This window comes from Symphalangus syndactylus, chromosome 1, assembly GCF_028878055.3.
Source record: "Symphalangus syndactylus isolate Jambi chromosome 1, NHGRI_mSymSyn1-v2.1_pri, whole genome shotgun sequence".
Taxonomy (NCBI): Eukaryota; Metazoa; Chordata; class Mammalia; order Primates; family Hylobatidae; genus Symphalangus; species Symphalangus syndactylus.
In genome coordinates, this window is record NC_072423.2 from 159,689,224 (window position 1) to 159,709,602 (window position 20,379).

General features: G+C 40.7%; 2 protein-coding genes across 4 annotated transcripts; both read right to left on the reverse strand.

Annotated features, from left to right (window-relative positions):
• Window positions 1-5,025: 5,025 nt before the first annotated feature.
• Window positions 5,026-20,076, reverse strand: ZNF596 (zinc finger protein 596). Of its 3 annotated transcripts, XM_063638309.1 has the most exons (7): window positions 20,010-20,054; window positions 17,078-17,180; window positions 11,486-11,569; window positions 9,367-9,493; window positions 8,575-8,658; window positions 7,685-7,767; window positions 5,026-7,218 (listed from the first exon to the last, which is right to left on the reverse strand). In XM_063638309.1, the coding sequence occupies exons 3-7, from the start codon at window positions 11,495-11,497 to the stop codon at window positions 6,010-6,012; spliced, it is 1,515 nt and encodes a 504-aa protein (XP_063494379.1). In that variant the 5' UTR covers window positions 11,498-11,569; window positions 17,078-17,180; window positions 20,010-20,054; the 3' UTR covers window positions 5,026-6,009. The 3 variants fall into 3 exon arrangements, with proteins under 3 accessions (XP_063494379.1, XP_055145675.1, XP_063494385.1); XM_055289700.2 differs by lacking the exon at window positions 17,078-17,180 and having other exon boundaries at window positions 20,010-20,076; XM_063638315.1 differs by lacking the exon at window positions 17,078-17,180 and having other exon boundaries at window positions 9,367-9,637; window positions 20,010-20,076.
• LOC129488047 (uncharacterized) lies at window positions 14,776-19,717 on the reverse strand. The gene has a single exon (XM_063638321.1). It carries the CDS (start codon window positions 19,715-19,717, stop codon window positions 19,229-19,231), a length of 489 nt encoding a protein of 162 aa, XP_063494391.1. The 3' UTR covers window positions 14,776-19,228.
• Window positions 20,077-20,379: the final 303 nt, after the last annotated feature.

A 20,379-nucleotide genomic window follows, 5' to 3' on the forward strand; every position in this document is an offset into this window, starting at 1 on the left:
TGTGTGAAAAGGAAATAAAATGGTAAGGAGTTTTCTAAGTGTAGGATTTTATTTCCCTCTACCAGGATCCTAATCTAAGGGCTAGCTGTAGAATGTGTCTGAAGCTGCACCAGATACCCTAGATGACCCCCTTTTAGCTGTTCCTCTGAGATCTGTGCTCCTACTTCAGAGCCTCCCCAGTCTCCTTGTTTTGAGAGGCATCCCACTAGTTCTTTAGTGCAGAATTACACTCCAAAGTCATCAGGAACCCCTCCCCCTTATCCAACAAGCCCTGGCCCCTATTCCCCGCTGCCTGAAGAAGCCAGGTTCAAAAGGCCCTCCAAGCTTATGGAAACAAACTATTCCCCCTTCCCATAAGGAAAAGAATTAACCGCCCTATTCAACCAGGAGATGCAGTTTTGCTGAAAACTTGGAAAGAAATATCCCCTGAAGATCAACTACTACCAAAATGGAAGGGCCACTATCAGGTTTTATCAAGTACTCCCACTACTGTGCAACTTCAGGGAAGAACCAGTTGGGTATACCTGTCCATGATTAAACCTGTTTCTGAGTCACAGGCACAAAAAGAAGACATCATGACCTACATCTATGAGTTTTTGGAAGACCTCTGGTACCTATTTAAAAGATTCAGCACTCAGCTAAAAGTGGTGATGTGATGCTGTGGGTGGGAATAGGAGCTACATTTTTCTCTTCTTCTTAATTCAACTTCTTTTATGTTGTTTTAGCCAACTTCTGCAAAACACCTGTTTTGTCCTTGTTGGGTATAGAGGCCATGCTAATGCCTAGCTGGACACCATGTTGTCACTGTTAATGATGTTTGCTCTTCCAATTACCCTGATCCAGTGTGGGTGAGAACATAACTCTATAGTAAGGATTTCTAAGATTATAGCATCAGGGAATCATCTTCACAGTTGTTAGATTTGTCATCAACATCCCCAGGATAGACAGTTATATCTTCTGGCTTACCTGGAAAATCTCATGACCATCCCCCGTGGCCTCCTAACTAACCATCGCTATCCCGAAATAATCAAACCCCTACTAGTTAAGTGCAACTCTCCCCCACTTAAGGTACTCCACTTGAACCCCTCCTCCACCACTATTGCCTGGACCTGGGAAGTTAGATATCCATATCTCCAGTGCACAAATGATTCTATCTTTTGCACTCACATCTGTGTTAATGACACAAAAATGGAAGCTTCCCTGTGATGCTCTGATCCAACTTTCGTTGCCAAGTTTCCAAGGCTGCGGTAAGTGGGATTCCACTTGTAAGTGAGAAGACAACATATATGGTGCCTTCTGGATCAGAACATACAAAGGAGAAACGACTACCCAGCCCAGGAAGGTGGAAGAACTGCCCACTTCTGGGAAACAAAGATTATCTGACCACCCCCATTGGAACAGGGGGAAAATATCTCTATAGACCCAACTTGACAGCAAAGAATAAACATCACACCCCATAAGGCTTCTGTTTGTGGCCATGAATGGGAATAAGTCACAACCTGTAAACACTCCCAACTCTAGGGAGTTACCTGTTCTTTTAGGAGTAGCTTTTCTTTGTCAAGAACTTGGAACAGAAGTGAATGTACATTGTCCCCCCTTGACCCACCAGGGGTCACTGTCTATAACCCCAACAGACCCAAGAATACCAGAAGCAAGCAAGCAATAGGATTAATTCTGGCAGAAATGAGGGCAGTCATAGGATTAGCAGCACCCCGGGGCAGCTTTGCCTACCATGAGTCAACCCTAAGGAACTTGACTCAAACCCTTAGAAACCTTAGTCACCATCACAGGTCAGGCATTAAAGGGAATTCAAGTCCTTAGACTCTTTGGCAAATGTAGTTCTCTATAAGAGAGTAGTGTTGAATTATTTACTAGCTGAACAAGGAAGAGTCTGTGAAGTTATTAGCAAAACCTGCTGCATGTATATTAACAAATCTGGACAAGTTGAGATTAACATTCAAAAGATCTATGAGCAAGTTACGTGGTTACATAATCAGGGCACTGACTCCCAACTATATCTGGTCAACTATCAAAAGTACCTTCCCAAGTCTCACTGGTCTTTACCTCTCCTAGGACCTTTCATAGCTATCTTACTATTCTTTGTCACTTCCCTGTTTAACCTCTTAGTAAAGTTTGTGTCTTCTAGATTACAAAACTTCCACGTAAAGACAATGCTGGCAGAAGAATTCCAACCCATCCTGTCTACTGATCCAGAGAATGAAAAAGTGTCCTGCCTCTGGGTCCCTTAGTTAAGGTACCCAGGGATTTTTTTTTTTTTTGAGACGGAGTCTAGCTCTGTTGCCCAGACTGGAGTGCAGTGGCACGATCTTGGCTCACTGCCAGCTCTGCCTCCTGGGTTCACCCCATTCTCCTGCCTCAGCCTCCTGAGTAGCTGGGACTACAGGCGCCTGCCACCATGCCCAGCTAATTTTTTATATTTTTTTCGTAGAGACGGGGTTTCACTGTGTTAGCCAGGATGGTCTCCATCTCCTGACCTCGTGATCTGCCGGACTCGGCTTCCCAAAGTGCTGGGATTACAGGCGTGAGCCACTGCGCCCGGCCTGTACCCAGGGATTTTTACTCCTCCAGTGCTAGGCAGGGCCTATGCCCATAAACTCAGCAGGAAGCAGTTACAGAATACAGACCTCTGCCCTTCTACAGCACCCTTAAGATTAAGGAGGAATATCTAATTTCAGAGGAGAGGATGAGGTAGGAGGTGGGACTTGACTCCAGAGGTAGGGCTCAGACACTGGACCAGACTGAGGAGTAGCTAAAACAAAGCCATAGCAAAATCAAATTTCTAGACATACCCACCAGTGTGCCATATCTATTTACCACTTCCATGGCAACACCCAGGGGTTACCTCCCTTTCCATGGCAATGATCTGATGACTCAAAACTTACTACCCCTTACCTAAAAATTTCTGCAGGAACCACCTCTTAATCTGATATCAAAGGAAATGTGGCTGTGCATGTGTGTGCTCTTACTATGGGTATCTGATACCTTGGTATCAACACAGAAACCCAGGACTGGGAGCAGAGACACATGTGGCACAGGGAGAAAATATACTGACTTCTGTCACAGCCCAAAAGAGCAGGGCCTTATGGTGGCATGTGGTAAATGAAGCAGCTGACACCAATGGATTTAATGTGATTTTAAGCTGTGAACTGTGGAGAACTTTTTCCTATAGAAATAGTCATTATTGTGAAAATTCTGATTTAAATATTTCACCCATAAAAATAGATTAACCATTACTTGGCTTAAAATATTTGAGTAAAACATTTTCGTTCCCACCATGACTTTGTGGATTTTATTGGACCAACCCACCATTAACAGTAACAAAACTTAAAGGAAAGACATGAAACAGCTGCTTTAGGCATGAGGGTAGCCTGTTCAGACAGGATTTTCTGAAGTAGAATTCATGAGAAAGGGGAGAGTCAATGAAGTATCACACTGGTTTTTCTCAAGCACTTGAAAATTAACATGAAGGGAACATAAAGTCCCAGAAGAAATATGGCCTATCTAGGCTGAGGAAAAATAAGCTGAAATTTTTGTTTTGTGCAAAATAGTGGGGCTTCTGCTTCTGGGTAGGATGGAGTGAATAAAGATGAATCAAAAAAAGAAAAAAATCAGATTTATTTAAAGTGTAAGCTTTAGAGGCTAGAGAGGAATACATAAACTAAGATTCCATAAATAAAAGAGCCCTTGTGAGGAGAAGTGAGAATATTAAACATTTACACACAGAATAGAAAGGTTCTTAAAGAAAGAAAAGCCCATGGCAACACAAATCTCTACGTTATGACGCTCGTACCTGATTCTGGGAGATATTCATGCAAATTTAACCACAATTATCCAGCACTGCCAATTTTTATTTTAATAGATTAATTTGTAATTCGTTTTATTTTTGCAATGTTAAATCATATAATATATTGCCTATACTTACCAATACTATATTATATACTTAAAAATTTGCTACAGGTTGATGTGATGTAAGTGGTTTTATCACAAAGAAAACAATGAAAAAGGAGGGAAGGAACTTTTGGAGAGAATGAATGTTTGTGGCAAAGATGGTGGTGATGGCTTCTTGGGCTTATCCTTATTTCAAAACTTATTAAGTTGTATACATTAAGTAACAGCTTTTGTCAATTACACTTTGATAAAGTGGCTTAAAAACAAAAAGGCAAATTTATGCACCATAAGACTGTACTTGTAAAGTGAGTCTTTCATAATCCATGTTTGACTTAATCATTATCATGTACATATATTCCACTAATATAGTTAGGACATATAATTTTTTGTTCTATGTGTATTAGCTGCATTGAATGTCACTGTATCTTTGTTTTGAGCCAGAGTCTCACTCTGTTGCCCAGGCTGGAGTGCAGTAGCATGATCTTGGCTCACTGCAACTTCCACCTCCTGGGTTCAAGTGACTCTCCTGCCTCAGCCTCCTGAATAGCTAGGACTACAGGCATACACCATCATGCCCAACTAATTTTGTATTTTTAGTAGGGATGTTGGCCAGGCTGGTGTCGAATTCCTGACCTCAAGTGATCCACCCATATCAGCCTCCCAAAGTGCTGGGATTACAGGTGTGACCCACCATGCCCGTCCCCATTTTCTAACTGACCCAAATCTCTGTGTTTAAAACTGAATTAAAAACATAGAGTTTGGGCTGGGTGTGGTGACTCATGCCTGTAATCCCAGCACTTTGGGAGGCCGAGGCAGGCAGATCACAAGGTCAGGAGATCAAGATCATCCTGGCTAACACAGTGAAACCCTGTCTCTACTAAAAATACAAAAAACTAGCCTGGTGTGGTGGTGGGCACCTGTAGTCCCAGCTACTCAGGAGGCTGTGGCAGGAGAATGGCATGAACCAAGGAGGCGGTGCTTGCAATGAGCTGAGATTGCGCCACTGCACTCCAGCCTGGGTGACAGAGTGAGACTCCGTCTCAAAATAAAAAACAAAAAACAAAAAACATAGATTTTAATAAACCTATTAGATTATTCAGCAACAACACTTAATGCTTGTATTTTTGACAGTACTAATTTAATCTTATTACTTCTTACATAATTCTGCATTCAGTATTCCCAGGTTATTTCAGAATTGTACATTTCAACCCACATATTTTAACTGGAAAGTCTTTGTTTGAAATTATAATTTTTTTTCTCAAGCACGTGCTTAATGGCTTTATGTCTTGTCCCCGAGCTATACATCTCATCAATGGCTTTTTACAGTTTTTGTCCGTGTCTCACTTTTTTGACATGAAAGCTGCCTGAAGGTTCTTCCACTATCCTGTCAAGATTGTCTTCTCACTGGAAAAATGCTGGTATTGACTAAGGAATGAGTAATTTACTGAGGACTACCCTCCATTCATGTCATTGAGAGTTCTACACCATGTGAATTCTGATCTATTATAGAAGTGCTGCTGTATTAAGAAAAGGATTTCTCATGAGTTTTCATTGATAACTTCTCCACTATGAATTTCTGGAATTGTTCAAGAGGCCTCATCCAGCTAATAAAAAATATTTTCACATATTTCCTGTTTTTATCAGTTACCTGATAATGAATTTTCTTGCACACACCAAAATTGGTGCTTAGCTGAATGAGAGTGCACAGCAATTACAGACATATGGTTGCTTGCCTGTGGATTTTACTCATTTGTTTAAAGGATAAATTATCAGCGAAGGCATTTTCACACTGACGACAGGCACAGAATTTTTGTGATGTGATTTCTCCCGTTTGTTTAACAGCTAGAGCTGTGGATGAAGACTCCTCCACATTCCTTTGATCTGTAGTTTCATTCTCATGTTGTATATGGTCAGCCCAGGGTCTGAAGTTTGTGCCATAGAGATTAAATACATATGGATTCTCTCTACTTTGAATTCATTTAGGTTGAACAAAGTGGTATTTATAAACAAAGGGTTTTTCACACTGATTACAGACATAACGTTCCTGTAGTATGTTTGTCCTTGGGTGTATTTAGTGTTCAACACTATGGCTGATGACACTTACATATTCATTACTTTTTTAGTGTGAGTTCTCTCATGTTGTCTAAGGTTAAAAAATTTACTAAAGGCTTTCCCACATAGAGGACATACATATGGTTTCTCTCCAGTGTGAACTCTTTTATGAAGTCTAAAGTTATAACTTCTATTGAAGGCTTTACCACATATATTGCATTCATATGGTTTCTCTCCAGTGTGAGTCCTCTCATGTCGTCTAAGGACAGAAGAGTGATTGAAGGCTTTTCCGCATAGATGGCATTCATATGGTTTTTCTCCAGTGTGAGTTCTCTCATGTCGTCTAAGGTCAGAAGATTCAGTGAAGGCTTTCCCACATACATGACACTCATATGGTTTCTCTCCAGTGTGAATTCTCTCATGTCGTTTAAGCACAGAAGATTCAGTGAAGGCTTTCCCACATAGATGACATCCATGTGGTTTCTCTCCATTGTGACTTCGCTCATGTTGTCTAAGGTGAGAACAATGAGAGAAGGCTTTTCCACATAGATGACATTCATATGGTTTCTCTCCATTGTGAGTTCTTTCATGTTGTCTAAGGTAAGAATATTTACTGAAAGCCTTCCCACATAGGAGACATCCATATGGTTTATCTCCTAAGTGAGTTCTCTCATGTTTTCTAAGGTCAGAGCAACGAGTGAAGGCTTTCCCACATAGATGACATATCTGTGCGTTTTCTCTAGTGTGAATCATCTCATGTCGTCTAAGGTTAGAACTCTTACTGAAGGCTTTCCCACATAGATGACATCCATATGGCTTCTCTCCAGTGTGAGTTCTCTCATGTTTTCGAAGATCAGAGCAATGAGTAAAGGCTTTCCCACATAGATGACATCCGTGTGGTTTCTCTCCAGTGTGAATCATCTCATGTCGCCTAAGATTAGAATTTTTGCTAAAGGTTTTCCCACACACATGACATTCCAATGTTATCTCTCTAGTGTGAGTCACATTGTGTGGTCTAAAGGCAGAGCTTTGGATAAAGGCATAATCAAATGGATGACTTTCATATGATTTACATCTGGTGTGAATTTCCTTGTGTTGATTAAAGGATAACCAGTCACTGAAGGTTTTCCCAAACTTTTTGCTTACAAAGTGTTTCTTTCTCATGTAAGTAATCACATTTTGAGTCAATGCTATATGTTGAGTGAAATCTTCTCCTATATCATTACATAGAAAAGGATCCTCTTGAGTATGAGATCTCTGGTTTTGGGAATGAAACGAAAGACTATTAAAGGTTTATCCACACTCATTCATTACTTCATTCATTTCTCTACATATTATTTCTAGAGTAATCATTCAGTAGTAGACTCCAGTTACAATTGTTCCTATATCAGTTATATAAACATAGTATATTATCTAACTGCATGTAGAGAGTTTTCCTGTTGTAGCATCCCAACTGAAGAGCTATCTGACTAGTTATTAAGACTTTATCATGTTTGAAAGTTTCACCACGTAGTCAAGTTTATACAATTGTCCTGTTATAAGGCCTCATGTTATGGTTTTAATTTGAAGTTACTGTCTTCACTAAATCCAAACTATCTAAAACTCTGCTGGGAGGGCTTTAAGTACAGTCAGGTACTGTACTTATTTATGCATTCAAATTCCAAAGTTGTTCAATGTCCAGGTTTCTATCTGTAAGAACAGGGTTCACATCCATAAAGCTTACCAATGTGCTGATGGTGGGTGTGCCCTTCTGATAGATATGTTGAATGAATGGTATCTCTTGATGTTTACTGTCAACTTCTCTACCTGAAATAAATGGAAAAAAAAGATGCTATATAGGCATTAGGGGAATAAAAGTGTTAAATAGCTCCAGTGCCCATTTGAGTGTGTTTCAAATACACACAGACAGGGAAAGAATGTTAAATTAACAATACTTTAAGGAGAAGAGTATTATAGGACATTGACTACTGACATTTTCAGCATATAAAAAAATAAAGGCAAGTTGAAGAAGGAAAGAAAAATTTTCAAAGAAGAGGACCATTATAAAGGGCTAGTATGTAATAGTTTAACTCAAATAAGTACGCAAATATCCCCTTTACAAAAGCCAAAGACAATGACAGAGAGATACTTGAGTAAAAATTGATGCCTACAAAGTATAATGACAATGTCTGAGAAACGTTTCCCTCAGGCTTTTGCCTCCATTTCAGAAACACTGCAAATTTCAGAAACCTTCCCGCTGGGCGTGGTGGCTCATGCCTATAATCCCAGCATTCTGGGAGGCCAAGGCGGGTAGATTTCTTGAGGTCAGGAGTTCGAGACTAGCCTGGTCAACATGTTGAAACCCTGTCTCTACTAAATATAGAAAAAAATTAGCTGGGCATGGTGGTGCACACCTGTAGTCTTAGCTACTCAGGCTGAGGCAAGAGAATCACTTGAATCTGGGAGGCAGAGATTGCAGTGAGCCGAGATCGCGCCACTGCACTCCAACCTGGGTGACAGAGTGAGATTCTGTCTAAAAAAAACAAAAGAAATCTTCCTTTGGCAACTGTTGGGGCCTACTCACTCACTGGCCATGTTTCTCCTTCTATTGAAGCACTGCTTCTTAGAGCTCACCTTGCAGTAAGCTCATTCTTTGTGTTGAACATTTCTCTACTTGCTCCAAATGGGAAAGCACAATTGATTTGCAGAGCTGTTTGCCTGTTTTGGGGAAAAAGATACATGAATTTTGAGTTCTGTGCTCACAAATGTACAAGGTTGTCAGGTACAGGGCAGCCTACTGGGAAGGATAAGTTAGCCACTGAAGGTCAGCCTGGGAAGAGTACCTTGAAGACAACATTGACAGCCCTTCATGAGCAAAATGAAAACTCTTGAACTTGTTCCCAGACATAAAAGACCTGTAATTGCTGATGGCCATGCCTCACTTCAAATACTGATTGCAGAATCCTCAGTATTTTCACTTAGTGAGAAATTACAAATTGTCATAGTGTTTGACATTATATTAAAAAACAATGCAATAAATATTAGCTCCAACAGAACAATCTAGGTTCTGCACAGAACAGTCCCTATGATAGAATAATTACTTTAAAGAAATCAATACATTGATTTATGCATTCAAAAGCAGTGAATTACCATAACTTTTCTGAGTTTGGGAGATTGAAGAGCAAGAAGGATGTGAAATTGTGGTCAGAAAGATGTCTTTCTAAAGGGAGGACAAATCAATATAAGTGAAAAGGAAAGAAATGGCTGTCAGGTAATTGTGAGAGTCATGAAAGGATCAAGGCAGAGGTGGAAGTGATCGATGAGAAAGCTGTTCTAGGCACATGTAGAATGAAAGAATGAATCAGTGAAAAATGGGTGAGTGAATTAATACACATATACATACATAATAAATATAAAGAGACTCACCAATAGAGACCAGATGACTGATGTTCTCCAACATCACATCTTGAAACAGCTTTCTCTGGGATGTGTCCAGCAGGGCCCACTCTTCTTGAGTGAAGTCTACAACTATATCCTCGAAGGTCATGGAATCCTAAAACATTATGCACATTCTACTGCAAACAGGGCTAGCTCTGCCAATGTTCAGTGGAGCAAGATCAAAGTGACTGTACTAAGGAAGTGTGGGTGGTATGAACAGAAAAACAGTGTTTGGGGTTCCCATCACGTTGCTTTAAATCTGAAATGGGAATCTGGCTTTCAGATTTACTCAGACATAAAACTTCACATAGAGAAATATCACATGAAGTATGGCATAATATAACCTGAAGATTTCCCAATAGACTTCTAAGTGTAACTTACAGATACTAATTATGAAATCTGTACTTGGAAATTTAGAACTAAAATTCTCCTCTCCACCACCTTCAAGAAAATCCATAAGACTCACTACAAGGGAGGCAGCATCCATAATTTGTCACATTTTAATCAAGACTATAGTTAGATATTCCACTATAGGACCTCATTGTCCTCAGAATAAAATAAAGACCTGTTATGAGTTCAAAAAGGTCCAATGAGATAATATGTAAAGTGGTTCCTATCACTTTTTAGATACAAGCCACAAATACATTACTCATGAAATGACTGAGAACACTCAGTTGTGTGAACAATTTTCATACAGAAATTGGTATCAGCAGATGCAGCCTCTTATCTCTACACAACTCAGGTGTTCACTGATAATGGATAAGGATGAATGGCTTAGCAGCACAAGCCAGGGACTCTAAGACTTCAGTACTGAAAGATGGTCTCATCCTGCGACTTTCCATGGTCTGAGGATTTCCTTTCTCAATTTTATTTGGCATTTTCAAACACCAGGTGATATAGTTTGGCTCTGCGTCGCCACCCAAATCTCATCTTGAATTGTAATCCCCACATGTTGGGGGAGGGGTCTGGTGGGAGGTGATTGAATCATGGGGGTGAACTTCCCCCTTGCTGTTCTCATGCTAGTAAGATCTCAGAAGATCTGATTATTTAACGGTGTGTGGCATTTCCTGATTCGGTCTCTCTCTCCTGCTGCCTTATGAAGAAGGTGCTTGCTTCCCCTTCCACCATGATTGTAAGTTTCTGGAGGCCTCCCAGTCATGCTTCCTATTAAGCCTGCAGAACTGTCAGTCAGTTAAACTTCTTTTCTTCATAAATTACCCACTCTCAGGTAGTTCTTTACAGCAGTGTGAAAACAGACTAACGCACTAGGTACTATTCTCTTTTGTTTCTTCATGTTGTCTCTAGATTTAGGGGTAAAAAAAATCCTTTGATTGTCCTGGTCTCTCCACTTCAAAAATTTCCTTAGAGTTTTAAATTTACTCTGTTTCCTATACTCCATCACTTAATGCACAACCAAAATTAAACAAACAACACTCCAGTTGCTTCCACTATCAAATTTGATCAGAGGTTAATTTGGGGACAAGGGTAATAAGAATTTTAATTTTGCTTTTTAAGTTTTTCAGAAGCACACATTTATTCTCTCAAGGCATTAAGAGTTTTAGATAGGAAAAATAAATGAATAATTCCTCATTGTCTCCTCTGTCCTAACCCTATCTCCTTTCCCTTCAAGTTAAACAGCTCTCCCCTAACACCTGAAACACCAGACTAACTGAGCTTGCCTTGGAAAACATCTGCCTTTGTATGGGGCTATAACCTGCTCTCACTTATTTTCACCACCCACCCGCATATACTCCCAAGCCCACTCCTGCCAATAACATGGGTAATGAGTGAATTTATTTCCCCAACAAGGCCATGAGACGCTGGTAATGAATGAATGATTTCCCTGAGACTGGATGAGAGAAATAAAAACCTCTCACATCTTCATACACAGCCTTAGTAGAGGCTGGAATGCCTTAGTGTACTGTTGAAAGGAGATTACTTCTTGATGACTCTTTGAGCCAAAGTAACCATTCCAAAGCCCTGGGGAATCTTAATTGGAGCTTGGATCCTTGAGTGCACTTAGAACATCCATGTTAATAGGATGAATCTGCCCTTAGGCTGGTAACAGGGGTACAAATTTCAGTAGAAAGAAGAATTTCCCACTCACCAGTGATGGCATTGTACTAGCTCAGCCACCAAATGTATTCCTCTGGGTTTTCACTCACACCATCCAAGCACTAAGAAGACAAATCTGAGCAAAAACAGAAACAAAAACAAAACAAAACCAAAAACAAACAAAAAACCATGACACTCCAGTTTTGCTTCTAACATCTGCCCCAAAGCCATTAGCCCCAGTCCAACCAACAAGGACATGCAGTGGGAAGGGGGTGGGTTGGGTTGGTGGTTCTCCTCTTCCAGGTTCAGAAGAAATGACTATTGTTGCTAATAAAGATACAAATATTTTTATTTTAGACCTAGAAATGTGAAAATCACGGAGCTTCATGTGCCACCTAGCCCATGGAATTCTGAAATGTTCAATTCCCTCTATGGTTCCAAATCCTAAGAATCCCTGAATCATGGAGATGTGGTCTCCACCTACAGATAAATCCTGGAATTTCTCAGATTTAATTATTCTTGGTTTGTGTGCTTGCAGGCTTTGTCCACATGCATCTCAGCCCTCAGGAGCCTCCCTCCATTCCTTCTCCCTTCTGCTGGTCCTCTGGATACACTTGTACCGAATGATTCTGTCTCTTCCACGTAAGGCTTCTAGAAATACCACTCCTGCAAGTCTGACCTTTAGATAAATTCAGCATGAATTTATCTACCAAGCAGCTTCAAATTTCATTTTATGATGGTAGATACCTTAAAAGACACACTTTACAAGTGACATACCTTACAAGAAATGCTAAAGGGAGTTTCTCAAGTTGAAATGAAAGGACACTAAGAACATGAAAACATGAACAGGTATGTGACATTGTTAGTTATAAGAAATACATAGTTTGGTTTTCATCCCCAGTTCCTGGCACAGAGCCGCCCAAAACCCTTGTAATTTCCTAAGCAATAGAGTTGCTAGGAGAAACTTTTGTTCTTTTTGGTCTTTGACCCTGGTTCCCAATACAGAGCTCGTAATGCCTTGGAACTTCATGGGTGATAGGAGTGTCTTTTGTTCTAATGAGACAATTATTACTGGGCTGTAGGATGGTGGGTGATCACCTGAAAGACCAAGACATGATTAGAAGCTTGGAACATACAGTCCCACCCCCTATCCTCTGGGAAAGGGACAGAGGCTGGAGATCGAGTTAACAATTATGCCTACTAGATGAACAGTGCATAAAAATGCCTGAATGATGGGATTCCTAGAGCTTCTGGGTGGGTGAAGAACACATCCATATGCTGAAACAATGGTACCTCCCAACAGCTTGGAGACAGACCTCCTAAACCTAAGACCATTCCAAAACTTGCTGTATGTAACTCGTTAGCCGGCTGTTCATTTGTAATATTTAAAATGTCCTTTGTAATAAATCAGCTAAGTAAACTGTCTTCCTGGGTTCTGTGAGCTGCTAAACCCTAGCGAGTCTAACATAAAAATGAGTTCTTGCTGGGCATGGTGGCTCATACCTGTAATCCCAGCCCTTTGGGAGGCCAAGGCAGGAGGATCACCTGAGGTCAGAAGTTCAAAACCAGTCTGGCCAACATGGTGAAACCCCGTCTCTACTAAAAATACGAAAATTAGCTGGGCGTGGTGGCAGGCACCTGTAATCCCAGCTATTTGGGAGGCTGAGGTATGAGAATCACTTGAACCTGGGAGGCGGAGGTTGCAGTGAGCCGAGATCGCACCACTGCACTCCAGCCTGGGTGACAGAGCAAGACTCTGACTTGAGGGGGCGGGGGGAAGGAGTTCTTAGGAACCTCCAATTTTTAGCAAAGACAGACAGTTTCTTCAGTTTTTAAAAAATTTTTTCTTTTTGCTCTTCTGACTGAATTTCAAATAACCTGTCTTTGAGTTCACTGGTTCTTTCTTCTGCTTGATCAAGTCAGCTCTTGAAGCCCTGTATTGATCCAGTTCAGTTACTGTATTCTTCAGCCCCAGAATCTATATTTGATTCTTTTATTATGGTTTCTCTTTGTTGATATTCTCATGTTGTTCATGTATTCTTTTCCAGATTTTACTTGTCTATCAGTGTTGTCTCATAGCTCATTGAGCTCCTTTAAGGCAATTACCTTTAATTCTTATCATGAAAATCAGAAACCTCCATTTCTTTTTCTTTTTTTTAAAGCGGAGTTTCACTCTTGTTGCCCAGGCTATAGTGCAATGGCACAATACCGGCTCACTGCAACCTCCACCTCCTGGGTTCAAGCGATTCTCCTGCCTTAGCCTCCCGAGTAGCTGGGATTATAGATGCCTGTCACCACAACCAGCTATTTTTTTTTTTTTTTCATTTTTAGCGGAGATGGGGTTTCACCATGTTGGCAAAGCTGGTTTTGAACTCCTGGCCTCAAGTGATCTGCCTACCTCAGCCTCCCAAAGTGCTGCGATTACAAGTGTGAGCCACCGCACCCAGGCAGAAACCTCTATTTCTTTATGGTGAATTATTGTAGATTTACTTTGTTCCTTCAGTAGGGTCACATCTCCTTGATTTTTCAAGGTTGTGCAATATCTCCCAGTCTCACAGAGCTGTGCCAGTTGCCATACGATGCCCTGTATTTTTTCCTTAGAGCTGTGCTCTGATAGCCTGGGACACTAAATGCATATTTCATTACTCTTCTTTCCTCCACTAGTCTCACGTCTTCTCCTGGCGGAGAAGTCTAAGGGGTCTGTGATTTCTACCAGTCTCACAGAACATGGGGGCCACCATAAACCTCCACACAAGCCTCCTCAAAATTCTCTACCTTGGCTCAAGAGTATGGGAGTCACACTGCAGACAATTCAGGTATAAGAAAGACATCCAAGGCCCCTGTGAGCTTCTCAATCTCCCCAGGCATCACTAAAGGTGGGTGCTAGACTGTAAGGCATGCCCATCCTCATGGGCAATCTCAGGATTCTCTAAGTCCTCCAAGGAGCCCAGCAATGGCTTTTATGTGGGCCTGGGTCACCCCTGCCAGCAGGGAGTAGTACTAAGGATGAGATCCACCAATGGCCACAGCTGCGTTATGCCAAATGAGATGTCCAGACCTCAAGGTGCCTAGGAGGACAGATGGCAGAAGCTCAGCCAGGCCATGGAGATTAAAACAGTGGTAGGGGCTTAATGTATGTTTTTAATGGGTCTGCTGCATGTTGAGTTTGGATCTGGAGTCCAGCCTATAATCCTAGCAAAAATTAAACACCAAATTCAAAAAAGTGTATGTGGCTAAAAACATATGTTGGAAATACACATAACTAGAAACATCCAAATTCAAAGAGAAATTTCTAATTCCACAAACGTGATAGAGTAATTTAATAACAAGATCACACATATATAAATAGTAAATATAAACTGTATATTTATCTGAGTTCTAAAGACTTTTTTACATCTCAGTACACTAGTGGGTATATGTTACCAGTAAAATCAAAGGGGTATTCCAATTACATTCATGATATTAATAAGTACGATAAATTTAAGTAGCCAGAACCATGGAATCGGGGCTACAGCTGTCAACTTCAAGAAACGTAAAACTTTAAAAACACTCATAAACCAAGAAAAATAAAAATAAAAGAAGAGTTACTTGACTTTCCAAATTGTTACAAATTCAGTACATATTAATAAGACTTAAAAAGATAGAATAATTTAATAAATAATAAAATAATGTAATGAACGGACAGATTGGACAGAAATCAATAATTAAACAGTTTTGAGAGCAAAATCATGAAACTGAAAAGACCCAAGGTGGAAAGAAAAAACACAGGTAAATAAAAGAGACTGTATTTATTTAAAAGTAGTAATTTAAAATCTAAGAAATGGGAATAATTATATTCTAACATGAATATGTATGATATAGTGATTACTTTCCACGAAAATAGAGTAAAAACTTTCCTTAATTAATCAGCACAAAAATCTGTTAGCCAATTTTAATATTTAAGTTATATATCAGAGTTTAACTGTAAAAGTGATTTGTGAGAGTTCTCACGTCAAATCACTTCTAGTTCCTTTGTAACGTAAATTATTTTGAAGGAGAAAAATAAGCCTGTCCTCATTAGTTTATTATGCTACTCAAAATGAACATGAATGTAACAGTAAGTACAAATTTAACCAACAATTTTCATTACTTACATTTGCAAAAATCATTAATACAATTTTAGCCATTTGGCTATTTATTTTCGTCACCTGGCTATCACTGGTAAGGTTAAATAATGACAGAGCATGGTAAAGTGGAGTTTATTGCAATAATGAAAGGATAATGCCATACTAGAAAGCCTATTACTTTCACATAGTAATTTTAAAAATTAAAAAAATCACATTAATAGACCTTTGAAAAAACATTTTCAAATAATTTAAATCTTTAAAAATAATTTAAAATCTTCAAAGATAGTATCAAATTGTGGGGACTAATTCTTCTTAATCAAAAAAATCTCAACAATATATTCAGCAGTTAACAAAAGGACCATTTCCACTAAAGGTAAGCCTGGAAAAAGGAGGCTGGGTGGGGCTGATGCCATTCACCACTGCACATGATGCCTGAGGTGGGACCAAAACAAGAGGGAAAAGGAGAGGGACTACAAAAGTGGAGTCAAAGAGCTGCAACTGTAGTTATTCTCAGATGATGAAACTGTAAACTTCAAAAAGTAGAATCAATTCTAATTATCAATACTAATAAGAACATTTAAAAAGTGGGCAAAACTATTCTGAATATTCTGAAATCAGTATTTCCTGTTTAGTAACATTAGTCCTTAAAAAAAGCAAACACACAAAATCAGTGTCTATTTACAACAGCAAAATATTATGCCTACGATTTGAAATAAATTTGTAGACCCGTGTAAAGAAATTTTATAACTTAATGAGGATATAAAAATGACATGAATAAAGCCTGAAAATCATATTATTAGATTGGAGGACATAGTGACATAAAACCTCAGTGACTGTAGACTCAGGGCAACCTAGACTTAAAAGTCACATACGGTCTTTTACATGTAAAAAATGATAATTAGTCTAAAAGTCAATTTTGTCTAAATTTTGATTTTTGGTGAGGATACAGTCAAAATAGTTGTGAAAAGAAAAAAATAAAGTTGTCAAATTTCATGTAACCTATGTTATTTGGAAATTTAAAATAAGTCATATAAATATTTATAACAATATTAAACAATTTCATAAGCGGACTGAATAAAACATAATATTTTATCATATACAATAATAGGTCCTGCCTTCCTGAGGAAAACATAGAATCAAAGGGCATGAAGGAAGGATTTTGGTTTCACTGCAGAAACATAATAAGACATCGAAGTGTGTGTTTGTGTGTGTGTATATATAATTAAACTACAGAATATAAAATAGCATCTAACATACATCAAAAATGAGTTACGCAGAAAAATTCATTTTACATATGTCTATAAAATAATAAAATTTATTCGGCCTCACAATTACTTTGTGAACTGGAAATAACAATGAGTTGTCATTTTATCCAAATCTAAAAAAAAATACATACAGTCAAGTTCTGGTTAAAGTAGTAGATGAACTTAACGTGGTAGAGAAGAGTATCTACACAGTTTGTGGGCTGCATCTTGCTAGAATATATTACATTATAAAATGCACCATTTATTTACTTTGCAATCAAACCCCCAACTTACCCCAAGTGGAGGAACCCTCAGACATTTGCAGAGGAGTCAGTGTGCTAGTAAGCCGCATTCTTTACAAATCTATGAACATCAAGGTCTCCTTGGAACAGATGTTCTGTGAACAATTTATAAAACTCCCTCCTGTTAGACACTTAGGTTGATTCCATTTTTAAAGCAATTACTGAATAAAACACACTCCATCGTGTGGATGAAATGCTACCTTAATTTGTCAAAGCTATCATTTTCTAAACTTTTCTTTCTAATTCAGAGCATTAATATTTTGCAGCCAGATCAATACTGATTCATTGTTTTAAGCTTCAAATGCATTATACAATTGGGCAGAACACATTTCCTCTCATCAATCTTCTTTTCCAGAATTTGTCAGGTATTCCTGACATTAATTCACTACTAATATGCACAGTTTCTCTAATCATGGTCAACAGAGATCTGACAGTGCATCATCCCTAAAGGATCCATACTTGCCTCACTGACACCATGTGGCCCACTTCTCATCTATAATATATGTCTGGGTGTGAAGCCCTTCCCATATGATCCTCCGAATGGAACTTCACAAGTTCGAATTCACTGGGTCACAGTGTGATAGTGTGAAGATGGGAGGACGTTAAGGGAAGGCTATGGGTGAGTTAGGAAATGTGTTAGGCAGGGTCAGAGATTACTACATCCTAAAAACAACATTTAAGGAGGGAGATGACAAAACAATCAATGAATAATATGACTTTTTCTAGTGAAAGTGCCATATCTAATCGTTCTCCATTTTTGTTCTCTGAGCTTCTTTCTTAGGCAAGATCCGTCTTGAGAAGTCCCTGCTGAGTATTAGGAACATGCGTTTCAGGACTTCCCATCAACACACCCTCTTTCTGTACCACAACCACATATATGGGGGTATAACTCAACATGTGTAAAAGACAATCTTCTGCTTTTCACTGAACCTCCAGGAATTCAGGATAATAAACCTCTACATGGAGACCAACAGGTAAGTTTTTCTGCCCCTTCCTTCATAACACCGTTCTTTCCTAGTGAAGTCCACACACATCCTTACATGGCAGCTGTGGGTATATGAACTGGTCTGACCCCTTTTAGTCACAGAGCCTGAAGTCTCTGCTAGTACCTGCTAAGCACAAGGTCATGGGTGAGAATGGGCAAGGCTTTTTCTGTCTCTGGTTCCTGAGCTTCTCAGGCTCTCTCTCACTTTTGGATCAGGCATACCCAAATCCCATTGCCCTTTCTCCTCCAAGCTTCCTTCCCGGAACCAACACCTCTTCCTCATTAGAAAGACACCTTTGTTCTGTGCTTACTTTATAAAGTCTTGCTCTTTCCCTATCCAATGCCTTGTGTCACTATGTGTGTGTCTTGGGGCCGGTGGAAAGGTGAAGAGAAGCCAGTAGAGAGTAACCAGCACCAGCTTCACAGGAATGACATGATCTTGATGCGATAGCGGCAGCTTCCCCTTAACATCGCTGCCCCCTAAAGATTTCAGATCATATGTCACACTCTTAAGTAACAGCGATTTGTCTTTCACGGTTTTAATCATATTGATTAAAACCATTTGTCTTCTCCAGAACATCACAATAAATTATTGAAAAATATATACCTTAAAAAGATGTAATTATTGGAACTGAAAAACATAAAAGGTGAGCTTTGGAAATATCTTTGAGCAATTTATTCATTATGAACATATGGATCTGTTGGAACAAAGTTCTAGGACAATCCAGGCCATCCTTCAATATTTGCAGAAAACAGCACAAAGAAAACTTGATACTTATACTTAGTTGGAAACTTTATGCCACAGCCATTAAATACAGAGATCATATAAAGGAATAGAGGAAGCTGTTGAATACTAAACTAACTCAAATCATCAATATCCTTACGAAGTGCACACTGAATTAATGTAAAAAGTATTTACTAAACAAAAAGTATTTTCAATATACAATTAAGACTGAAAAGTACTGAGGCCTCATAAGCTGAACCTGGCACAATAAATTTAAAAGGGAAACTAATTTGGAAATCAGAAAACCATCTAAGGAATTTGGGAATTAGGCTTCTGTTGCCCCCTCTGCTACTGACGGTCAAGGCCTCCTCATTGTATTCTGTCCTCTACATCTCTGCTGATTCCCATTTTGTCTATTTCCATTTACCCCACTACTACTTGCTCAGGTCACTCTCCTTCATTGTCAGTGTTTGTTCAAATTCCTCAGACCCATCCATTTCCCATCTAAATTTCCCTTCCCTTTTCTCGCTCGCTGGCCCTACCTCCCTCTTCTCTGTTTTCTCCTCACTCTCCTGCCCCACCTCGACATCCACAGCGAGGCAACGAAGAAGCCCCTGCCAAGGAAGAGCCCACTTCTCAGTGGGACACCGGGAAGGTGAACACCCGACAGTCACCGCTGGTGGGAGGCGACTGTGCAGAAGCACGCGGGTTGTTACAGGGTCGGGCAGGTCTCCTACCCCAGTCCCGGACTCAGGGTCCTGTCTGAGGCGGTCACCCCGAAGCGGGGGCTTTGCGGAGACGTAGAGCCTGGAGGAGGGAAGGATGGGGAGGCATCTCAGTGAGGAATGGCGTCTGCCGAATCCCAGGGCTGCCCTGAGGGGCCAAGAGGGGCGAGGGTGGGGACGATGGAAGACAAGCCACATGCCGAATGGGGACCTGAAGTGGCGCGCGACAGGATGGGCGGACGGTGAAGAGAACTAGGGTGGAAGGGCCGGACAGGGGCGACCTCAGTGACGGAACCGGACACAGACGCAGATCTGGCAGCTGAGCGACAGGCTTCGGAGCATTTCAGGGCGTCGCGGGACTCCCCGCCGACAGGAGGGCGGTTGCCGAGCCTGTGACATCCGCGGAGACCCGCAGACCCCGGGTGTGGAGGATGCCGCAGGAAGGGGACTGCGTGGCTGGGTTTGGCCACAGAAAGCGGAGGGCACTCACCCGAGCGGACCTTGGCTCCGGAGAATCCGTTTCCGGGTCAACAAAAAAACGTCGCGCTAGGGGTGGTGCCAGTACGTGCAGGGAGGGGAGCAGGCCAGAAGGCGGGGCCGGGCCGGGGCGGGGACGCTTCCTGACTTCCCGCATCAGCTGCGCGCGTTTCTGGCCCTGCCAGTGTCTCCTCCGGCTGAAAGCGCGTGTCTGCGTCGGGTTCTGTTTGAGTGCGTTCGGTGCACCGTGGGGCCGCACTGTTTCCACCCAACTTCCTGTTAGGTAAGAGGCGTGCGGGGACGCGAGTCCGTAGGTGCTGGCGGGAGCGAGAGTGGGGTGGGGACCCGCGCTAGCCCGCATTCCGCCTCTGGGTAGCATCCTG

Excerpts from the sequence above, each read along its gene's own strand:
- LOC129488047 (XM_063638321.1), bottom strand. The coding sequence starts at position 19,717 with ATGTGGCTTGTCTTCCATCGTCCCCACCCTCGCCCCTCTTGGCCCCTC.
- ZNF596 (XM_055289700.2), bottom strand. Across the intron at positions 8,659-9,366 it reads CAGTCATCTGGTCTCTATTG|GCAAACAGCTCTGCAAATCA; the intron begins GTGAGTCTCTTT and ends TCCCCAAAACAG. Across the intron at positions 7,768-8,574 it reads AAGAATGAGCTTACTGCAAG|GTAGAGAAGTTGACAGTAAA; the intron begins GTGAGCTCTAAG and ends CATTTATTTCAG.